At 42.1% G+C, this 21,016-nt stretch overlaps 1 protein-coding gene across 1 annotated transcript in view; it reads right to left on the bottom strand.

The window, feature by feature from the left end:
- LOC126418533 (serine protease inhibitor I/II-like) overlaps window positions 1-1,769 on the bottom strand; it is a 40,314-nt gene extending 38,545 nt beyond the window's left edge. The window contains exon 1 of the mRNA XM_050085341.1: window positions 1,667-1,769. Within this exon, the coding sequence (XP_049941298.1) occupies window positions 1,667-1,688 (22 nt within the window). The 5' untranslated portion in view covers window positions 1,689-1,769. The remainder of the gene's footprint in view (window positions 1-1,666) is intronic.
- Between the last annotated feature and the right edge of the window lie 19,247 nt (window positions 1,770-21,016).

Here is a 21,016-nt window from a genome sequence, read left to right as displayed (position 1 = left end):
GATGAGTCCAATACCATAACTGCTCTTTCCCAGACATTGTAAGAATCAATCGAAATGATACCATGGGTGCAATTCTTATTTCTCAAAAGGTCTTCATCGCTTTGCACGGTGTTGCAGTTCCAATACCTATCAAATATCCAACACTGATGCAATATTTTTCAATATCCCATTCTGATGCGATATTTTATACTTACACTGAAGACATAGGAAAAAAGGAAAGAATGAAGTTACTAGTTTTTTTCACAATTATGTGAGTGAAATCCTTGATCCAGAAGCAAGAGTTCTTGTAATATTCTGTGGTCCGTGTTCAGGACAGAATAAGAAATATATAGTGTTTTACCCTTTCAGTATCTCTTTCGTACCATTATGAGGTTAGGTAGTGTCAAAATAGTATTTTCAATAACTTATAAAAACTTTGATAAAAAAGAAAGTTATTGCAGAGTTACCAAAAGACTGGTTTAACGCTTTGCAAACTGGAAGACTGAAACGAAAGCCTTAAAAAGTCATTCCAGTTCAACAAGAAATTGTACGACATTGGACGACGTATCTTTAAAAGCATGTTAGAAACCAAAGTGTTATTTCAAGACACGACGGCTCAGAGAAGCTCAGGTTGTGAAGGAAGGCAAGCTGTTCAAATATGTGACTACTTACAGTGACGCCTGAAGACCAATAGATTTGCAAGGTTATGGTGGTCGACAGGTAGACGTCGAACCGGAAGGGTCTGACAAATTCTTAAGGCCTCACGGAGCATCGAATGGTAAGTGTTTCGTAATATGAAACTTTTTGTAAGGTAAACTGGACAGTTTTACAAATAACGAAATCTAGGGGTATATTTTCAGAGCTCCTGTCAATACCTTATGAAAAATATGCTGGCATTCAAGAACCTAAACAGTTGTGTGGTCAAGTAGCAAGAAATTTCTGTTTCAGTCTACCACATAACGGGCCAAAATCCAAGACTAACGAAAATAAACAACAGAAAGAAGGACGAAAGCCTACCAGAAAATGATAGACTTACTATATTCTCTTTGTGGTAAAGATGTACTTATCTCATAATTTCAATTGTTATAATGTACATCCTCCACAGTCTCTAAATTTGGGATTATAGCTATATTGGTTGCATTAGACTGGAGAGTTTTATATGTTTTTTTATACTCTTGAAAGATTAAATTGACTATCCTCCGACATGTCCAAAATATGACTTACCCGTTTTTGCTGTGTGCTTTTCAATTGTTGCAGTGTGTGCACAACAAGGTAATACAGAACGAAATAACTTGCACAAACGATTCGTTATATAGAATTGTAAATTAGATAAACTACGAGAATTTTAATTCATACATCAGTTCTGGGACATACTGGATTCAAGTATTCCATTTTGAAAAGGATACAGAAGGTGAGAAGTAGTTCAGAGGTTTCAAATACAAAATATTACATATGTCGACTTGTCAGGAAGTACATTTCTACTGGAATTACAACGTACTGCAATTTAATCTTGTACACACTAATCACATGAAGCGACAGAGCAGTCAATGTCACGAAATTAATGTCGTCAAGTAACGTGTTTCCTCTACGACGTATATATGTCAAACAGGTTTTCGTTGCAGCAAATTGCTTACAGATGTATATTGATTTTGATTATATAGACCATGTTAGGAGACGTCAGACCTACCTTCAGGCTGTGGACAAGCCATGCGAGTACATCCCCATATGCCAGTACCACTACATCTACAGGTGTTGCAATCTTTCACCTTCACCTCACCGAGGGTGCACGCTGTAAACATAAACATTATGCATAAGCACATATTCCCCGTTCGCACTAATATAACCAGAGTAGGTTTTACACCGTCCGTCCAGAAAGGTCCGAGACTGATTCTATTCCTAACGTAGAAGCGATGTCAAAGCGGCAACTACGGTGGCAGTGTGAACTAACAGCTGTAAACAACAGATGTGCTATCGCGCTGTCGTTCTGAGCAGGCAGTGTTGAGTAGGGGGCGTAAGCACCCAGTGTGTCAAGTACCGTCAACGTCGTTACGTCGCAAATCGCAGTGGAGCAACGATCTGAACATTTCTTAATCAGGTAGTCAAGACATTCTTCAGAATGGTTTGAAGAAGACAAAAGTGTGTACAAAGTTTGTCTCGTCGCCTTGACTGCCGAATGAAAACACGCCGAGTGGACGCCTGATCCTGATTGAAATTCAAAACGAGGACAACTCTTTTATGGAAAAAATCATGACGGGTGACGAGGCTTGGTGTTATCAATAAGAACTTACCACAAACCGACATGTGCAGAATGGTTCGCCAAGCCCAAAGAAGCTGTGAATGTGACGCACGAGTTGAAAAGCATCCCAAAGAAGGAATATTCTGACAATTTTCCACAGATGCACGAACGTTCTGTGCGTTGCACTCAGCTGAGGGAAGACTATGTAACACATGCAAAGCATTAAAACAATCATCTTCACTTTTCTTTGTTACGGTCCAGTCCCGGAACCTTTTGGGAAGACAGGGTACATACGAAAGATTGGAATAGCTTTACATTTGGATTAATTTCATGGATAAATTTTTCTGATATTAATCACTACCCGACATATTGTATTGCTCTGTTTTGATGGCCTTCCCATCTTAATCGGTTTCTACGAAAAATTTTCAGTTTTTACTGTATCGAAATTCGTTTTGGTACAAGATTACAGGAATAAGAAAAGGACGATGATTCTTTCGCTGCCGAAAGTTAAAAACTAGTTCGACATTGTAGATTTTCACACCTAAATTGCTAACAATTATTAGTTAGGTTCAAAATGAATCGCAGCTACGTAAGCACTAAGAAAAAGGTAACGAAAACTTGTAAACTTCAACAGGTAAGATTTAAATAATACCTGTGTAAGATATACTGAATTACAACTTAACTGATATGTAGGCCAGTGATGACAATTGCGAATAAGCCATGGTAGCAAAACACTGACGCGAATTATTTATGTGGAGAATGGAAAGACTTGTACACGCCGAAACCACGGGAAAGGTGGGTAGGAAAACGGAAGGCCACGCATCGCTGACCCTGCGACTTACTCGTATCTTAGAAGATATTCTGAAAAAAGACAACACACCGTTACAGCATTTGTAGATGTAAAGAAAGTTTTTGACACTGTTGACTTCAACACATTTTCGAAATTCTGAGGGTAGTAGGGATAAGATGCAGAGAGCAAAAGATTATCTGTAAGTTGCACAGAAAGCAGATTTTAGCTGTAATAATTGAAACGCATGAAATGGAAACAGGAGTTGAGAAGGAAGTAAGACAGAAATACAATCTGTCCCCAAAGTTATTCTATCTGTGTACCGAAAACAGTAAAGAAAAACAATTTCGAAACGTCTATTTAGCTGACTATAAGCACTCTTCTTTAGCTGACCAAAAGCGCTCTTCAATTTCTTTTTACTGTCTTCAAGTCGCTGTCTTCAGCTGTTCTAATTACGAAACTTATAAACTCTTCAACGTGACATTATTATTAATGTGTAATATTTTCTTCCCTGTACTATAAATTTGATTTTCATACGGACTTTTAAAGATTCAAATGGTTCAAATGGCTCTGAGCACTATGCGACTTAACTTCTGAGGTCATCAGTCGCATAGAACTTAGAACTAATTAAACCTAACCAACCTAAGAACATCACACACATCCATGCCTGAGGCAGGATTCGAACCTGCGACAGTAGCGGTCCCTCGGTTCCAGACTGTAGCGCCTAGAACCGCACGGCCAGTCTGGCCGGCTTTAAAGATTCCCTACGTAGTTCCTTCATTTACTACTGACGATAATCTCCACTAGAGGCTAACAGTACAGTGTCAGCAAGACGATAGCTATTTACAGTCATTCGATTAATACGTAGGGGAGAGTATCGTTACATGGAGAATAGTGTACTTAGGGAGACAATATTTCCTGGTTAGTGTTTCAGTCTAGTAACAGATAGCTATTTACAGTCATTCGATTAATACGTAGGGGAGAGTACTGTTACATGGAGAATAGTGTACTTGCGGAGACATAATATTTCCTGATCAGTGTTTCAGTCTAGTGACAGGTTTTAGAATGAAGGAATCACCACTAGAAACCAGCGCAACCAGTTCCCGCAATTTTCTACTGTTTTTCTTATTGTGAAACGTTTGTAAACATTTCGAGTTATAGATATTTTAGTGATGTATAATACTGTATATTAAATCAATCCGGAGGGTATTGCTAAATCTTCCGTTACAGAATTCTGTGATGAGTAAAATTCTGCATTTTAAAACAACACTGAAGAGCCAAAGAAGCTTGTACATCTGCCTAATATATATAATATCGTGTGGGGCCCCAACGCAGAAGTGCCGCAACACGACGTGGAATGGACTCGACTTATGTCTGAAGTAGTGCTGGAGGGATCTGACGCCATGAATGCTGCAGGGCTGTCCATAAATCCCTAAGAGTACGAGGGGTTGGAGATCTCTTCTGAACAGCACGTTGCATGGCACCCCAGATACGCTCAATAATGTTCATGTCTAGGGAGTTTGGTGGCCAGCGGAAGTGTTTAAACTCAGAAGAATGTTCCTGGAGCCACTCTGTAGCAATTCTGGACGTGTGGAGTGTCGCATTGTCCTTCTGGAATTGCCCAAGTACGTCAGAATGCACAATGGACATGAATGGATGCGGGTGATCGGGCCAGATGCCTACGTGCCTGTCACCTGTCAGCGTCGTGTCTAGACACACCAGGGGTCCCACGTCACTTCAACTGCACATGCCCCACACTATTACAGAGCCTCCACCAGCTTGAACAATCTCCTGCTGACATGCAGGGCCCATGGATTCGTACACGTCCATTCGGTCTATACAATTTGAAACGAGACTCGTCCGACCAGGCAACATGTTTCCAGTCATCAACAGACCAACGTCGATGTTCACACTGGCCCAGGCAAAGCGTAAAGCTTTGGGGTCGTGCAGTCACCATAAGTACGCGGGTGGGCCTTCGACTCCGAACGCCCATATCGATATGTTTTGTTGAACGGTTCACACTCTCACACTTCTTGGTGGCCTAGCACTGAAACATGCAGCAATTTGCGGAAGGATTGCACTTCTGTCACATTGAACGGTCCTCTTCAGTCGTCGCTCGTCCCGTTCTTGCAGTATCTTTTTGAGGCAGCAGCGATGTCAGATATTTGATGTTTTACCGGATTTCTTATATTCACGGTACACTCGTAAAATGATAGTACGGGAAATTCCCCACTTCATCGCTAGATGAGAGATGCCGCGTCCCATCGCTCGTGCGCCGACAATAACACCACGTTCAAACTCACTTAAATCTTGATAACTTTTCATTGTAGCAGTAACTGATCTAAAAACTGCGCCAGACACTTGTCTTATATAGGCGTTTCCCGACCACATCGCCGTATTCTACCTGTTTACATATCTCTGTATTTTACTTCTCATGCCTATACCAGTTTCTTTGGCCCTTCAGGTAGTTACATCACGCTTGGACGGTTGAGATATACCTCATCGGTCGTGTACCATCCTGTACTTTCAAACGGAAGAAGGTTTTCTATCATGCAACATTTTCAAGTCAACTGTGTCTTCCTTTAATGTCTTAAAAATTTTCCCCATCTTGAAAATAGAAATTTGTGTCAGTTGCAATTAGCTTATACACTCTAAGACAAAAAAAACCGCAGTCTGGAACCGCGCGACAGCTACGGTGCAGGTTTGAATCCTGCCTCGGGCATGGATGTGTGTGACGTCCTTAGGTAAGTCAGGTTTAAGTAGTTCTAAGTTCTAGGGGACTGATGACCTCAGAAGTTAAGTCCCATAGTGCTCAGAGCCATTTGAACCATTTTTGAACAAAAAAAACCCACCACGAAGGAATTATCTGAACAGGATAGAAATCAGTGGATGTGATGTATATATAAAAACAAACAAACTATTAAAATTCCATAAAAATTGGATGATTTGTTCGAAAGAAAGAGATTCACAAAGGAAGTGAATAATGTATGGTCTACCTCTGACCCATATGCAAGAAGTTATTCGGCTTGGCACTGAATGATAGATTTGTTGGACTTCTTCAGGTATATAGTGCCAAATTCAGTCCAATTGGCGCATTAGATCGTCAAAATTCCGAGATGGTTGGAGGCCCCTGTCCGTAATGCTCTGGAGACCCCCCGGACAGCGGTGAGATGACAACCTGATTGTCGCCCGACATCCAGGTCTTGCGTGCCGTTTCATTTCATAGCAGGGCTCCACTGATTGTCACAAGCAGCACTCTTACAATACTGCGGCGCGTCCACGACATTCTATGTTTTGTTGCACTCCATGGCAAGCCACCCTTCGCTTAGATCTCAGCAAGATAATGTCCACTCGCACACAGGGAAGTTCGTACTGCTTGCCTTCGTGCTTCCCAAACTCTGCCTTGTCCAGCAAGGTCGCCGGATCTCTCTCCAGTTGAGAATCTACCCAGATGAGAATATGTGGAGCATTGTTGGCAGGGTCAGCTCTTGATTTTGACGATCTAACGCGCTAATTGGACAGAATTTGGCACAGTATACCTGAGGACATCCAAAAACTCTATCATTCAATGCCAAGCCGAATAACTGCTTGCATAAGGGCCAGAAGTGGACCAACGCATTATTGACGCTCAATTTGTGAAGCTCTTTCACTTGAATAAATCATCCACTTTTTGTTCGTTTGTACATGTAAATGATGTATTCCAATTTCCGTTCCATTCGGCCAATTCCTTCGTGGTGCGTCGCTTTTTTTCTTCTTTTCTTTTTGACTTAGAATATTTTTCAAAATTTTTCAAAGTTGTAAACGGTTTTGGTAATATTTCGTCTTCTGTGGATTCCACTTACTGATGATTGTAGTTAGCAGAGTAACAACGAACTGCATAGACTGTTATGAACAGTAGTGACAGATGTGTCTCGATTGCAACACCTTTATATTTGAACAGAATATTTTTCCTAGGCACATGACCGAACAGTACTTTGGAAACAATTGTCACATTTGGGAAAATCTTAAGTTTCCGTAGTTTTTTGTGATTTCAGAGAAAGACTGTAGCACGCATAAATTGAATGCTGCCGTTTCTCAACGGAATAAGGACAGATATTGAAATTCTATTACAGAAAGTGTGGAAAGTGTTCCAGGGTCTGCGTTCTCCGCTACTTCTACATCCGTTACACATACACGTACACAGGCACACAGAGCAGACGCTCTGAAAATGTGGAATATGTGGTGTGGAGGCGACTGGATGCAATCGAGTACAGTGGTATACAAGCCTTCCGATCAGTGCATTTGCGCTAGGTGTTGGCAGCTGTGCTACATTTACAAGCAATTTTAGAACACGGAACGAGAGGTTATGTCATGATCACATGGGTATAACTGACACAAAATCGATAGAATTGCGAAAAATACCTATAAATTGTGGAAATATATCCAAAAATGTTGGGAATTGAAGAACTACTTGTGTGTCTTCTGGTTGACGCTGAACAATTTGTATATGGGAACAAGTATGCTAGAGCAAGAGAATTCGGAGAAAACGTCGACATGGAAGCGAAGGGAACCAGGAAAACAGTCACTTTTTTCCGTCGAGGCAGCATTCTACTGTATGTCTATTGAGGTAACAGTGATACACGAGAGTTGACTACTGTATTTGACGCTTTTCGGGACGACAGAGAACCATCTGCCTCTAAACTTACTTGCATCTGCGTTAAACGATGACATAGAGTGGAAGGAGTGGTCGGTTGAGATGGAGTTGTAACGAGGTACGATTTAATGGTAGACTGATGATGCATCCTAGAGAGATAGTGGGAGAAGTTGTTTGACCATTTTTTCCTGATGTTCTGTAAGGAAGCATCAGTTGTTTGACATAGCCTGCGCTCGACTCGTATACAACCGCGTGTTCTGTGTGCGTCTTAGAGCAGTATCTACTTGCGATCGCTAACAGTAAACCTCTCGGTCATCAGAGGACTTCCATCTCATGTGTGATGAAACATGACACATTCCTCTAAACGAACGAACATTTTTGCGATGTACTCCATTCCTCTGTCGCATCTTGGGTGTAAAATCGATAGTTCAGTGTCATAAGTAAGCTAGCGATAGGTTTTTGTGAGACACTGCAATCCCCGTGTATACATCTGCGTGACAGATGTGCTGTTTACAGAGTTAGTGGCGGCATCACTTGTTATTTCACATGTCGGACGCTGCTGCTATGCGTTTATCTGTTTCCTTGTAAGAGGTATTCTCCGTTACTAACGATCATTTTATATACGACTGATGTGGGCGTAATATAATTTCTGAACCGTGATCGGATGTGAACAGTGGACGCTACACATCTCTGGAAAGCTATAATGTGCATGTATCACACAGAGCCACTGTTTTAAGGAAGTAGTTTTTTCCTTTTACAGTTTGTTGCCATAGTTTATCGTAGAGAAATCTGCAAGAAGGATGTATGCCATGTGCTGGAAATATATTTCTTACACTGGAATATTAACAGTGCTGCATTCCACACGACTGATAGGTTGGAAACTCAAGCGATCTAACATTATAGACTGTTTTAAGTGCAGAACCTTGTAGGCTTAGGAGTACGTGTGTTTATGATCTCTCTTACCGTTACCCTCCTGGTACTGATCCCAGACACTAGAACAATACTTTAAAATTAATAGCGTACTTGATTTACGCAAATTGCTGCGAATTCCATCTATCTGGATATCCATCATGCATAAAAATCACACATTTCTTGTTCTTTTAACTGTCTCCTACTACATCACAACACATTCAAATCCGTTACTATACATCCATAAGGAATGCTAACCTCCTCGACATGGGTGCATCTGGAGAAATCTTACGTACTTGGATGGGCGAGGACTCGGCAAGCTCCATTTATTCACGAGACGTGGAATGTAACGATCTACTTCTGGTCGGCTGCAGATTAAATCGGTAACGGTGCTGCAGGGCGGGCTGGTCAAAGACAGTGCAAGGGGGTCTTTCAGTCTCTAAGTTTATCCTAAGACTGCGAGAATGCTCTGTGACTCCCATCCGCATAGAGGCAGATCGTAAATTATGCACTATGCTCAAGGTATTAGAAACATGTAAAGCGCTGTCTGGTATATTTTGATGATGAATGTGTTCGAGAATTAACAATGAATGGACGTACTGCACAGTCATCTATCTACATTGGCGATGATACTCGCAAAATAGAGAAGGGGCGGTTTAGTTATGCTATTGAAATTGGGGAAACATGCTGTCGCATCATTGGTCGGTGTTGAAATTACTGTAAAATTGCTAAAACTGTTTGCGCTATCAACTGTGATGCTTATCAGTACGTTACATGAACGGTGTCATTTCCATCCCATCCGTCCACTGGTACGCTGTTGCTTACCACATAATGATTGACTGACATCGCTTGTTTGAGTTGGAGAAAGAGTTTTGGTCAAGGTGCAACACCTTCTGGGGATGGATAGCACCGAAACAGTGATCGCGTACATGACTGCAATTGAGGAATGCAGAGCCATCAGCTATTCCATCACTGTCACAGATGAGATTAAATGTAAAGGTCGTCAATCACCTTTGGACTGCAGTTTGGAAACTCTCCACAATGCCGCCAAACTCTTTCAGTTTCCTTAAGTTGTAACTTTCTTTTATTTAAAATCATCAAGTGTGTGTGTGTGTGTGTGTGTGTGTGTGTGTGAGTGTGTGTGTGTGTGTGTGTGTGTGTGTGTGTGTGTGTAACAACATGACTTATACCATGCGACGTCTAGTTTTCTGTGAGAAGCAGTGGATCAGAAAGTGTTGATGTCAGTTTAGAACTTGACACAGACCTCGAAGTCGTGGCGGAAGATACAAAATGTATGGCAGTGTAACAAGCGTGTTACAGCAGGAAAAAAAATTTCAAACAACGATACAGAGTCACAGGGAGGGTCTCTTGGACTTATAGTACAGTTTGTGGGGTGCAGTCATCCTCCTACAGTAAAGGTGATGAAACTTTAAACTGGTCTGTGCAGTGGATCGATACCTGTATATTTAATAGGATCGTCACATGTGCTCGAAGCCGGCATGAAGATGGTATTTGTTTTCGATATATGTGGGAGGGGAGAGATGAGGTAAAAATCTTATCGAGTTCTATATCAGATGAAGTTAGTGGAGCTTTTATAGTTCGTAATTTTTCTCTGTTGGATGGCATAGAATAACGAAGATAACGTGTTGGGCTGATAGATGTGAATGGGCCCTGAGGGACGCGGATCTGTAGTACCTGTTTGTAGTTTGAGGACGCACTACAATGCAGCAGCAAATTCCTCATCCTCCTCCCAGATGCTGTACTGTCTGTTACACTACCTTGTGATGCAGGATCAGGCTTCGTTTCCATCGAATGGTCAAAACACAGTTCTCTTGCAGTAACTCAGCCTGGTTCTACATGGGTTGCAGAAGGTGGTAGATATAGCTTTCTCTGTCTTCTACTGTATACCGACTTAACATTGGAACGATCACATGCGCAAAGCTGCAGAAATGGCAGCAGTTGCAAGATGTGTAGGGACTACCTAAAACCACGTTTGAATTTTACTGCAGCAGAGAGGTTCGAGGAAGGTGACTCGTTTCGATATATGAGAGTACCAGAAATACGATTCACTAGTGGCTGTAGTCATTAAACGACTTCTCCATAGAATCCAACGCAGGTATATGGTTGAATGGAAAGACTTGATTACAAATCCCAGACAGCATTTCTACCGAAAGCGTAGCACTAGAGATCTGGAAACCTAGCGTACACTTCTTACTACCTCAATCAGCACACACACCATCTACTACTGTTTGTGATCCTTCTCAATCAATCATCGCCTATAATTCAGTGGGTCTATATCAGAACCTCTGACATGGCATAGAGACAGAATGTGTTGCAAATACTGGAGAAATGTCTAGTGGCGGCTGCGTGAGGGAGTTGCAAATCCTGGTTTCATACCACGCTCCTTAGCTAAATCACTTTCAAATTTCTGTAATTTTATTACGAGGGTGCACCGACGGCGACGTGTAAACGCACTGCTGGTCTGATAATATACACTCTTACAATCACCGTCTACATTCATTCAGTGTCACAATAATTGTCTTGAAAAAACCACTTCATTCAGAGGTAATGCCATACCTCGATTTATAAAGCCAGTATACCTTTTAACGTAGATACTTGTATGCACCTGTAGAATCAAGATCGAATGTGACATTAAGATACAGTAGTTATTGTGATCGGGTTTTTTAACATCTGGCGGTTTGTAAGACGTTTACACCTCTCTTTCTAAGCCCCAGTGGTACCACTCTGATTCTCTGTCAGTAGTATTTCGCATCGCCGACAATCGTTTATTGGTGAAGTATTATTCTTAGTAGTAGGGGATGCATGATAAGCTCGCCTTGAGCATAAGGCTTGTAAAGTATGTGTGTGTGTTCCGATATGTGCAAAGGAAATGACTAAGTCCAGATGTAAGGAAGGTATGGATTAGAGGTGGAATACTGTGGCAGCAAAGGGAAGAATATGTCAGGTCATAAGAATGGTACTGATATTTCTATTTCCAGAGCCACGGCCGTCAGCAGGGTGTATTTCCGATACTTCGCTCATTGTCGAATGTAATCCAATTGAGACCTTGATCGCAATATTTAGTTGTAAGTAGAGTGCTAAAACATATATGTGACCGATTTTCTAGGATGATTCTGCCTATGCGTGCTTGGAGTGCAGCGCCGGTGACCTGTGGCAGGAATGATTCACGTTTCCAGCTAACGGTAGGAGGTGGCCGAATGGAGAGGCTGGTTGGGGTGCTGGAACGTAGCTGACTTAACCATGTCGTCCTCTAGACGGCTGAGTAGCGAACTAATACTTACTATGTGTTGGTCAGCTTTTGTGACCACGTGGAAATTTGAGAAGATTCAATATGGATGTGTGTTTGCGATGGACCATTATTTCCTCCCATGTAAATTGTCCACTTGACTGCTTCTGCACATTTCGCACCTTTATTTCTTCATACTTCGCATGGCATTATGCCTCTCATCTCGTATTACTTGCAGCATGTCATTTTCATTGTCAGCTATTTATGTATCTGATCCACCTCTTGAACTATACAACCGTAACTGCAATACGCGATCGGTTATGTCCAGAGTCCTGGCTGGCTGTCTTGTTGTCCATTTCAGCTATACGACTGCGGAGGAAACTTACCTGTAACCTGCGTCTTATTCAACTCTACATTCAAGAGGAGATTAAATCTTTATCTGTTACGATCCGCGTCGTTTCCTTCTCGGCGCATCCCAACTGTTTCCTTTCTGTCCAACAGCGATCCGTATCTCTGTCATATTATAAGGTATTTATATTTTTGGGCCGGCCGGAGTGGCCGTGCGGTTCTAGGCGCTCAAGTCTGGAGCCGAGCAACCGCTACGGTCGCAGGTTCGAATCCTACCTCGGGCATGGATGTGTGTGATGTCCTTAGGTTAGTTAGGTTTAATTAGTTCTAAGTTCTAGGCGACTGATGACCTCAGAAGTTAAGTCGCATAGTGCTCAGAGCCATTTGAACCATTATTTATATTTTTATCATCGTTTGCTGTTTCTGTTTTCTTGCTTCCATCTCATCTGCTAACATTATTCCACTATTTCTCGCTCTCGCTCTTACTAATCAGTTTCTTCTCCACGTTAATTCCTTCTATACAGTTCTCAGACGTTGCTGTCAGATGTCACGACTCACATTCAACAAAAACGCAATGAAGAAAGGGACAGGACTGACATTTCTTAAATTCCATATATGCATTACTATATATATATTGTATTCTGTATTGCTTACATACTATTCATAATCAAATGTTAACTCACTGAGGTTGTCTAATTGGGTGTAAGGGGGGCCTGAAGGCTTTAATTTTGCCAGATGAAATAGAATGCACAAATAAGTAAACACGTCTCGGAATGCTTGTACAAACCTCTTTCTTCTGTTAGTTGCCATCTTAATTTATGAAATATATCTTGTACACAGCTTACGTTTCGGTCTTGGTAGCTTCATACTTATACTGTTTTCAGTTGTCTCTCTTATCTGATTTCCACTGCAGCTTCTCACATCCGCTCGATGACATTTGCAAATGGTTTTAATCAAATTTCTATTATCTTTTCTTCGAAACTCTCATTTTCTTTCACTAATAACTCTATTTTTTTATATTTGCTGCGCCGCTTTTTTTACTCAGAATTCAGCAGTTTAAGGAACAAATTTTGCTACCACGCGTTTAACACCAAAAATATGTGAAACCTTTATGGCATGAGCCATCCAGTATGGCGACATCACCAGAAACTTGTCTACTTGTGAATCGGCGAGAGTTCATAACCATTCCACGATTCCATCGTCTGATGAGGTGCTGGGAAGTCCAAGCTGCTCATTACATAGTACAACGTCTTCACAGCCTTCATCAAAATGCTCATATCACTCGTTAATCATTTTTTTGCTCATGGCAGACTCATCAAAAGCAACATGCAACAGATCGACTTTTATACAAAATAAATTATCGCCGATACTACCAAAACATTTGTGACCATTTGACGGTTGTTAACAGACTTAATGTCTGATATGGCTGACATTGAACAGATACGTTCCACTCATGTTTACCAACACAACAACGGAAAATATCGAACCGGAATAATGCAGTACGCGACCTTACAAAATTCCCGTTACCTTTTGAAGACACCTCGTGCGTCATCTTGCGCTGAACACGATCAGTGTAACATTGTTATCCGTGCAATGCAGGAATGGCCGTCAGGCGATACAGCGATCGTCTTAATTAATGTACAGGTCGCTTGCCTGTTAACTGAATTATTGACGAGTTTCGTTCGTCAGACGTGAGCATTCTCAGATGATAAAAATTGAGGTATATGTCAATAGCATCAAGCAAAGCTAAACAGCGCAATTGACTTAGAACCTGGTAACTTACATTCATTGGCATGGTGTCAATGCGTTAGAGACTTAAAGACCACTCGGCACCATTCTACCTGATGCTAATGTTTTTTTGTAATTTTCAGCCGTATGACGACGCTCCGGTCTGACGAGCAACATAATACGTGACCTGAGGCGGTTTCATCTGTACGTTAATTCTGTCATTTGGCTACTTTGTTGACGAAGACGAGGTTGTTTATTTCAAGCCAAGGTTTCTGTCTCAGAGATAAAAACTACGGCGTGTTGGGCGTGCGTTCTGACCCTTGCTCGGGCTGGAAGAACACTCGGGCTAACAAACGGGTAACTTATCACTTAGGAAAATATTTGTGACAGAGACGGTCTATTTTCGGGTACCTGTGTCCGTCATACAAGGAATAGATTGTTTCGTAGCGTTTCGTCTAGCACTGCGGCCGACTTTATCAAGGCGTTCCTCCAGAAGTGGATCTTTAAACCGACCATGTCTGCTGTCAAACGTAGCGGCTTATCGAAGAGGTCACTGTTTATCTTCACTGCTGACTCTGGCCAGCTGTCGATATCCAGGCGTGCGTTAGAGTAGAATCATTGCGGTCTCATTTGGGTCTCTGGCCGATGCGCCGAGTGAGGTAGTTCAGTGGTTCGCGTCCTGGAGGTGTGAAATTCTAATTTCCCTATGGCTATCCAGCTTTAGGTCTTCCGTGGTTTCCCTTGACTGTTAGTGTCCGATCAGAGGAGTTCTGTGTTCGATTCCCACTACAACACAAAAAAATCCTTACCGTTCGTCTGTCAACTTCAGCCCCGATGTCCAAGCAGGGCAAAAGTAAGTAATATAATATTGTTTCAGCATAGCGAGCTGAAAATCTGTTAATACTGTTGCCATTTTCGAAATTTTCTTACAGGGCACAAGGAAAAAAGTATCAGTCAACCAGGAGGGTCAAGTATTCGCAGCAAACATTATATTTTTAAGACAATGAGTTGAAATCAATTGAAAACTGAAAAGGTAAAACTTTATAAATGTTAAAACTTCACATTCATCGGCAACTCGACGCCATTATCCATTGCTCTTCGCGTTATTGAGAACGCTGTCAAATCTGTTAATTTTAGTGCCCTGACGTTTTCCAAGTAAGTGGTAACATGTTTTGCATTGAAACACACAAAACCGCCCTAAGATGAAGAGATTTGTGAGATGAGTCATAATGAAGGCTGACAATCATGATTACGTGTGGAATAAATCTTAGGTTGACAAAAATAAAAGACCAACAATTATGCATACAATACTTTGTGTTAGAGGAAACCAACTTGATAGCCGGCCGCGGTGGTCTACCGGTTCTAGGCGCTCAGTCCGGAACCGCGGGACTGCTACGGTCGGAGGTTCGAATCCTGCCTCGGGCATGGATGTGTGTGATGTCCTTAGGTAAGTTAGGTTTAAGTAGTTCTAAGTTCTAGGGGACTGATGACCTCCGCTGTTAAGTCCCATAGTGCTCAGAGCCATTTGAACCATTTTTTGAACCAACTTGATAGTTATATTATGATCAAGTATCACTCTATCGGATGCACGTTCATTTTTGTGACCGATCCATCTATGGATTATTATCAGAGCTCTTACATCTACTTTTTCTGGAAAGGCATTCCAAACCAGTTTTGGAAGGTATTCTGTTGTCATCCATAAATCTGAATTTGCACCAACATTCATACACGATGTGATCAAAAGTATCCGTACACCTCCAAAAACATACGTCTTTCATATTAGGTGCGTTGTGCTGCCACCTACTGCCAGGTACTCCACATCACCGACCTCAGTAGTCATTAGAAATCGTGAGAGAGCAGAATGGGACCCTACACAGAGCTGACGGACATCGAACGTGGTCAGCTGATTGGGTGTCACTTGTGCCATACGCCTGTACGCGAGATTTCCACACTCCCGTGGTCTAGGGGTAGCGTCTTTGATTCATAATCAAAACGTCTTCGGTCCCGGGTTCGATCCCCGCCAATGACTAAATTTTGATAAATAATCAGCATTGGCGGCCGAAGACTTCCGGCATTAGAAGTCAGCCTCATTCTGCCAACGGCCTTGTCAAAGAGGCCGGAGGAGCGGAAAGAGGTTCAGGGCACTCTCTTGTCCTAGGGGTGGGAAATTGCCCCTAAAGGCGGAAGAATCAGCAATGATGAACGACATGAGGATGCAGAAGGCAATGGAAACCACTGCATTAAAGACACGTAACGTGTATCCACAGGACATGTGGCCCGTATTTGAAGAAGTGTCATGATGATCTCTCCATCGGCAAAAGATTCCGGAATAGTCCCCCATTCGGATCTCCGGGAGGGGACTGCCAAGGGGGAGGTTACCATGAGAAAAAGATTGAATAATCTACGAAAGGAGAGCGTTCAACGAGTCGGGGCGTGGAATGTCAGAAGCTTGAACGTGGTAGGGAAACGAAATTTCTGAAAAGGGAAATGCAAAGGCTCAATCTAGATATACTAGGGTTCAGTGAAGTGAAGTGGAAGGAAGACAAGGATTTCTAGTCAGATGAGTATCGGGTAATATCAACAGCAGCAGAAAATGGTACAACAGGTGTAGGATTCGTTATGAATAGGAAGGTAGGGCAGAGGGTGTGTTACTGTGAACAGTTCAGTGACCGGGTTGTTCTAATCAGAATCGACAGCAGACCAACACCGACAACGATAGTTCAGGTATACATGCCGACGTCGCAAGCTGAAGATGAACAGATAGAGAAAGTGTATGAGGATATTGAAAGGGTAGTGCAGTATGTAAAGGGGGACGAAAATCTAATAGTCATGGGCGACTGGAATGCAGTTGTAGGCGAAGGAGTAGAAGAGAAGGTTACAGGAGAATATGGGCTTGCGACAGGGAATGAAAGAGAAGAAAGACTAATCGAGTTCTGTAACAAGTTTCAGCTAGTAATAGCGAATACCCTGTTCAAGAATCACAAGAGGAGGAGGTATACTTGGAAAAGGCCGGAAGATACGGGAAGATTTCAATTAGATTACATCATGGTCAGACAGAGATTCCGAAATCAGATACTGGATTGTAAGGCGTACCCAGGAGCAGATATAGACTCAGATCACAATATAGTAGTGATGAAGAGTAGGCTGAAGTTCAAGACATTAGTCAGGAAGAATCAATATGCAAAGAAGTGGGATACGGAAGTACTAAGGAATGACGAGATACGTTTGAAGTTCTCTACCGCTATAGATACAGCAATAAGGAATAGCGTAGTAGGCAGTACAGTTGAAGAGGAATGGACATCTCTAAAAAGAGCCATCACAGAAGTTGGGAAGGAAAACATAGGTACAAAGAAGGTAGCTGCGAAGAAACCATGGGTAACAGAAGAAATACTTCAGTTGATTGATGAAAGGAGGAAGTACAAACATGTTCCGGGAAAATCAGGAATACAGAAATACAAGTCGCTGAGGAATGAAATAAATAGGAAGTGCAGGGAATCTAAGACGAAACGGCTGCAGGAAAAATGTGAAGACATCGAAAAAGATATGATTGCCGGAAGGACTGACTCAGCATACAGGAAAGTGAAAACAACCTTTGGTGACATTAAAAGCAACGGTGGTAACATTAAGAGTGCAACGGGAATTCCACTGTTAAATGCAGAGGAGAGAGCAGATAGGTGGAAAGAATACATTGAAAGCCTCTATGAGGGTGAAGATTTGTCTGATGTGATAGAAGAAGAAACAGGAGTCGATTTAGAAGAGATAGGGGATCCAGTATTAGAATCGGAATTTAAAAGAGCTTTGGAGGACTTACGGTCAAATAAGGCAGAAGGGATAGATAACATTCCATCAGAATTTCTAAAGTCATTGGGGGAAGTGTCAACAAAACGACTATTCACGTTGGTGTGTAGAATATATGAGTCTGGCGATACACCATCTGACTTTCGGAAAAGCATCATCCACACAATTCCGAAGACGGTAAGAGCTGACAAGTGCGAGAATTATCGCACAATCGGCTTAACAGCTCATGCATCGAAGCTGCTTACAAGAATAATATACAGAAGAATGGAAAAGAAAATTGAGAATGCGCTAGGTGACGATCAGTTTGGCTTTAGGAAAAGTAAAGGGACGAGAGAGGCAATTCTGACGTTACGGGTAATAATGGAAGCAAGGCTAAAGAAAAATCAAGACACTTTCATAGGATTTGTCGACCTGGAAAAAGCGTTCGACAATATAAAATGGTGCAAGCTGTTCGAGATTCTGAAAAAAGTAGGGGTAAGCTATAGGGAGAGACGGGTCATATACAATATGTACAACAACCAAGAGGGAATAATAAGAGTGGACGATCAAGAACGAAGTGCTCGTATTGAGAAGGGTGTAAGACAAGGCTGTAGCCTTTTGCCCCTACTCTTCAATCTGTACATCGAGGAAGCAATAATGGAAATAAAAGAAAGGTTCAGGAGTGGAATTAAAATACAAGGTGAAAGGATATCAATGATACGATTCGCTGATGACATTGCGATAGCATAGAAAGTAAAGAAGAATTAAATGATCTGCTGAACGGAATGAACAGTCTAATGAGTACACAGTATGGTTTGAGAGTAAATCGGAGAAAGACGAAGGTAATGAGAAGTAGTAGAAATGAGAACAGCGAGAAACTTAACATCAGGATTGAGGGTCACGAAGTCAATGAAGTTAAGGAATTCTGCTACCTAGGCAGTAAAATAACCAATGACGGACGGAGTAAGGTGGACATCAAAAGCAGACTCGCTATGGCAAAAAAGGCATTTCTGGCCAAGAGAAGTCTACTAATATCAAATACCGGCCTTAATTTGAGGAAGAAATTTCTGAGGATGTACGTCTGGAGTACAGCATTGTATGGTAGTGAAACATGGACTGTGGGAAAACCGGAACACAAGAGAATCGAAGCATTTGAGATGTGGTGCTATAGACGAATGTTGAAAATTAGGTGGACTGATAAGGTAAGGAATGAGGAGGTTCTACGCAGAATCGGAGAGGAAAGGAATATGTGGAAAACACTGATAAGGAGAAGGGACAGGATGATAGGACATCTGCTAAGACATGAGGGAGTGACTTCCATGGTACTAGAGGGAGCTGTAGAGGGCAAAAACTGTAGAGGAAGACAGAGATTGGAATACGTCAAGCAAATAATTGAGGACGTAGGTTGCAAGTGCTACTCTGAGATGAAGAGGTTAGCACAGGAAAGGAATTCGTGGCGGGCCGCATCAAACCAGTCAGTAGACTGATGCCCAAAAAAAAAAAAAAAAAAAAAAAGAAAAAAGAAAAAAGACATCCCTAGATTCATTGTTTCCAATGTGATAGTGAAGTGGAACGTGAAGGGACGCATACAGCACAAAAGCGTACAGGCCGACCTCGTTTGTTGACTGACAGAGACCGCCGACATTTGAAGACGGTAGTAATGTGTAATGGCAGACACCTATCCAGACCATCACGCAGGAATTCCAAACTGCATCAGAATCCACTGCAAGCACTATGACAGTTAGGCGGGAGGTGAGAAAACTTGGATTTCATGGTCGAGCGGGTGCTCATAAGCCACACATCACGCCGGTAAATGCCAAACGACGCCTCGCTTGGTGAAAGGTGCGTAAACATTGGACGACTGAACAGTGGAAAAACGTTGTGTGGAGTGATGAATCGCGGTACACAATTTGGCGATCCGATGGCAGGGTTTGGGTGTGGCGAATGCCCGGTGAATGTCATTTGCCAGTGTGTGTAGTGCCAAGAGTAAAATTCGGAGGCGGCGATGTTATGGTGTGGTCGTCGTTTTCATGGAGGAGGTTGTACCCCTTGCTGTTTTGCGTGGTACTATCACACCACAGGCCTACATTGATGTTTGAAGCACCTTCTTGCTTCCCACTATTGAAGAGCAATTCGGGGATGGCAATTGCATCTTTCAAGGCGATCGAGCAACTGTTCATAACGAACGGTCTATGGCGGGCTGGTACACTTCAATAACATCCCTGAAATGGACTGGCCTGCCCAGAGTTCTGACCTGAATCCTATAAAACACCTTCGGGATGTTTTAGAACGCCAACTTCGTACCAGGCCTCACCAACCGACATCGATACCTCTTCTCAGTGCAGCACTCCGTGAAGAATGGGCTGCCATTCCCTAAGAAATCTTCCAGCACCTGATTGAACGTATGCCTGCGAGAGTGGAAGCTGTCATCAAGGCTAAGGCTGGCCAACACCATACTGAATTCCCACATCACGGAAGGAGGGCGCCACGAACTTGTGAGTCATTTCAGCCAGGTGTCCGGATAGTTTTGATTACATAGTGCATTTGGATGCCGATTATGTTACGGGGTTGCCGGTGAAAGCACTTTCCATGTTGGTTTGTGGATAATTACACCATTCCACAGTGGCGTCGTATATGAGTTCATGAATAACTAAAAACATTTATGTATTGTGTAGTTAAAAGATAGAAGGATTTTTTGTGCATTATTTGGGCAATGTGGTCTTTTGCACATAGCACTCTGAACTCCATTGAATGAGCATTATCTGGGTCTGAATATTTGATTTAGACAAAAACGGTCTCTTGTAAGCAGCAAATTCCTCAATACATAGAATAACAAAAACAGGCAATTTGGATAGCAGAAAATATTTATTCGCTCTGGTTATCGGTTGGAGGCAAAAACGATAATCTCCTTTGTGACGCTTTATGTACCAAAAGGCACCAATTGCAGTTTCCTGGGAGTTAGTGGTGTGTAGATCGCCATTTTTGACTGCAACCTATTTCCAGAACGAATAAGTATTTTTTGGTGTCGAAACTGATTGTTTTTGTTATGCTGGTTAAGAAGCTCGCTGTTACTCCGTCACTTCAAAATTGATTACCATAAAAAGTCTTTTTGTTTAATTTATTGCACGCAAATGACAGCTGGAGAGTGAAAAACAGGAATGATTCTGAAATGTAATACGGTGAAACGCAGGAAATGAACTGCACAAATGACGAATGTAACACTATGGCGCTGATTATAATTAGCGAGGAAAAAAGTATGTGAAAAAGATGTGCTAGAATAATGGTCACGACAGTGGGGCATGTGTTGAGTCGATGTGAAGCGTTTAATTTGTCGCTGAAAGGATGAAATGAGGACCAGATGGCACTGACAGC

The sequence above is a fragment of the Schistocerca serialis genome, chromosome 9 (assembly GCF_023864345.2).
Source record: "Schistocerca serialis cubense isolate TAMUIC-IGC-003099 chromosome 9, iqSchSeri2.2, whole genome shotgun sequence".
Lineage (NCBI taxonomy): Eukaryota > Metazoa > Arthropoda > Insecta > Orthoptera > Acrididae > Schistocerca > Schistocerca serialis.
The sequence above is the reverse complement of the archived record's forward strand: the minus strand, read 5'-3'. Positions and strand labels throughout refer to the sequence as shown.